The following is a 3,407-nucleotide window of genomic DNA, read 5'->3' as shown; positions in this document are numbered from 1 at the left end:
CACAAAACCCTCACCCCGGGGTGTCGGGGCCCGGTGCCCCCTGCCGTAACCTCTAGAACAATCTACCTCCAGTGTTTTTGGATTCACCACTGAACGAGCTTTCTGAGATACAGCCTCGGTGCAATTTATGACAGTTCCACAGGGGCAGGATTTCACTCTCGCTGCTGGAGTGAGGATTGCCTGTGTGTCAGAGAGCAAACATTTTCTGAGGTTTAACCCAGGAATCATACGGAAAGCAGATTGTCAGTTAAAGCTATAATCGAAGTTTACTCTGGCTGTATTTAACTGATTTTTTTTAATATATGTAAAAATATCCAGAACTGTTATTTGCTATAAATGAGAGTAAAAAACCCCACAACTAATTCCTAATTATCTGCTACCTGAATGATTTTCTCTGCAAACTAGACAAGAATAAGCAATTCTGTGTTACTTCATAAAAGCACAAGAAATTAGAGTAAATTATTTTTTGTCCAGGTTGCTGCTGCTGATCCAGATGAAGGTACAAATGGAGAGATCAGCTTTGTCTTAGCTGGTGGCAATGAAGATGGATACTTTCAACTGGATGAATCCACAGGACAAATTACTTTAAAAACAGTAATCCCATTAGGAGTCAACCAGCTTAAGAACTTTGTCTTGTGGATAACAGCTATCGATGGTAAGAGAAGATCTTAGTACAGGTCAACACAGCTATTCCCAGGGATGGGTTTTAGGTTTGGTTTTACTTAAAGGAATACTGTCAAAATAGGTTCCCAGGCTTTATTTTAAGAATACCATATATTTTTATCTGCCTGGGTTTCTTGAAGATAAGAAGAAAGCTGTCTTATTCCTCCAAAGTAATTGCTGCACCTCTGGTGAAACTCTGCTGGGAATTTGTAACTCAGTCATCAGTCAACGGGGAGTAAAATGGCAGTAAAACATTGCAAGTAACTTGGTCTTTGGTTTCAGATCCAGGTGGGTACTGGAAAACTAAAATGGAAAACTAATGCTGAGAGACTGGTTTCTTTTGCTTGCAGGTGGGACAGTGCCAAGAAGTTCATCAGTGCCAGTACAAATCTCTGCAGTTGGAGATTCCCGACCACGGTTTATTCAGAAAACGTATAACGTGTCTGTGGAAGAAGAGCTAGTCAGTCCTGTTGAAGTAGCAACAGTAAGAACCACTTGATTCTATCACTTGTGTCGCACATGACAGCAATAAGAACATCCAGTGATACACGTGCTCTAAACGTCTCTGTCCCCCTGATAACTCTAAAGCCCTGTGACATGATGTAGCTGGGAAACAGAGACTTCCTGTCGGAGAACCGTCAACAAGGCATTTCCAAAGAAGACCCTAGAACTTGCTCCTCATTTTGATCAGAAAAGGTGCTCAGAGAAGCAGGCCACCAGAATGCAGTGACAGCTCCTTCTTAATGCAGTTCTGGAGAGAGGCAGGAGGGCTGACACCAAAGCAGAGGGAAGATAATTCATTTCAGTGTTTTGATTTATTACTTCCCGAGTTAACTGGTTTTTCGCTTTTTTTTTCATATAGAGGAAGGAGAACCAATGGTTAAAGGGCAGTCTATTGTTTTGTGGGATACACGTATTCACGTTACAGTAGTAGTGATATTCCAATAAAAGGCAGTCCTCTCCAGCTGTATTTTTATGTATGTTGTGGCTTGATTTTCACTACTTTTAATGAATAAAATTGGAAAAATGATATTGGACAAAGTTAAAACCATTAATCTTTTTTAGACAGTGGTTTACTGGTTTTAATTCATTTTTGGATCTCACACAGGTAGAGTATGAGTCTTTAAATCCCCATATACCAGTGACGTTTCGAGTACTACCGGAGTCTGCCCCATTTGAGGTCGATGGCAACGGAATCATCTCAACAACAGCCAAGCTGGACTATGAATCCCAGAATAGTTACACCCTCAATCTTTCCTTGTCAGACGGAGATATTGCAGACTATGCTACCGTGTTTATCCAAGTGACCGATGTCAATGACAACAGTCCCGTGTTTGGGGTCACCAGCACTACCATCACCGTTCCGGAGAACTCGCCAGATCAGACTGTCACCAGTGTGTCAGCTACGGATGCGGATGAGGGTTTTAATGGATTAGTGGTTTATACGCTGAAAGGTGCAGAAGGAAAAATGGATATTAACACCTCAGGATCCATTTTTCTGGAAAAGGTACTGGACAGAGAAGAACAAGCCTTCTATAACCTAATGGTGATTGCCAGCGACCAAGGCCAGCCTCCGCTGTCCACAGCTCTCAATTTGACAGTCATCGTTGGTGACGAGAACGACAACCCACCAGTGTTCTCATCGGTTAGATATGAAGTGAATGTCTTTGAAGACGAAGTGCTCGGAAGGGAACTGCTGACAGTAACCGCTACTGATATGGATGCTGGGGCCAACGCCCTCGTGAAGTACAGAATTGTTAGCCAGCAACCTCCAACCTCGCTGCCGGTGTTTCTGGTCAATTCGACCACAGGCCAGCTCAGCCTGAGCCAGCAGCTGGACTACGAAACCATAAAACAATTTGAAGTAGAAGTGGAGGCATCAGATGGAGGACAGCTAAGCCTCAGCAGTAACACACGGGTTGTTGTGCACGTACTCGATGTCAACGATAACCCACCGGAATTTAATCAAGCGGCTTATGATATCTTTGTGCTTGAAAACCTCCCAAAGGGTAGTCCTATCTACACGTTCACCGTCACTGACAAGGACGAGGTAGGTACCATTTTGATAACTCAAAATCACCTCGTTTTCTTGATTAATCTGCAGAAAAGCAGAGTAATAGTTGGGCAACGGGAGGTTTTGTAAATGGTTGGCACTAAGAATGTTTTGGTTCACAAAACCTTCGTCTTGCTTTCTTTGGAGCCAGCAACAGAACTTCCTTATCCAAGGAAGTTAGGACGTACAAAATAGTTTACTGGCTACATCAGAGAAGTTAGGGAGAGCTTCTCTCCCTACGCATACGTAATCCAGGACAGAAAAAGTTGTTTCTGTGCCCGTGCATATGAGACGAATGCATGTATGTCACACCAGATGGAGAACAGATTTTTTTTTTTTTTTGGAAGTTTGGTGTTACTGCATTTTATATGAAAATAATAAATTCTGGTTTAATATTGCTTGGTAACTTGCTGCTATCCGAGAATGCTTGTTAGTGCGTTTCTGTAACACAGTCAACCTGCCCTCAGTATCAGCTTAGTAGGGAGAAAATAAATTTGTAAAGCTGATACAGCTGTTTCTTCTTTAATAGGAAATGCCACAATTTCCTATTACTTTATAAAAAGTTGTTTCTTTCTCCCCTTGTTTTATAAAGAAATTTCTTATGTAGCTGTGGCACCAGGGAGCTGGTTTGGAGGAAGAGATTTCTGATTTGCAAGAATGTTTTTGCTTCTGTCAGTTTTAAGGAAGCAGG

General features: G+C 42.1%; 1 protein-coding gene across 1 annotated transcript in view; it reads left to right on the top strand.

The window, feature by feature from the left end:
• LOC104491406 (protocadherin Fat 4-like) overlaps nt 1-3,407 on the top strand; it is a 34,163-nt gene that overhangs the window by 10,855 nt on the left and 19,901 nt on the right. Inside the window, exons 13-15 of the mRNA XM_010133822.1 lie at nt 475-655; nt 1,014-1,147; nt 1,772-2,713. Coding sequence (XP_010132124.1) covers nt 475-655; nt 1,014-1,147; nt 1,772-2,713 — 1,257 coding nt within the window. The remainder of the gene's footprint in view (nt 1-474; nt 656-1,013; nt 1,148-1,771; nt 2,714-3,407) is intronic.

The sequence above is a fragment of the Buceros rhinoceros genome, unplaced genomic scaffold (genome assembly GCF_000710305.1).
Source record: "Buceros rhinoceros silvestris isolate BGI_N320 unplaced genomic scaffold, ASM71030v1 scaffold21423, whole genome shotgun sequence".
In the NCBI taxonomy this organism is placed as follows: Eukaryota; Metazoa; Chordata; class Aves; order Bucerotiformes; family Bucerotidae; genus Buceros; species Buceros rhinoceros.
This window is presented reverse-complemented; position numbering and strand designations above follow the sequence as displayed.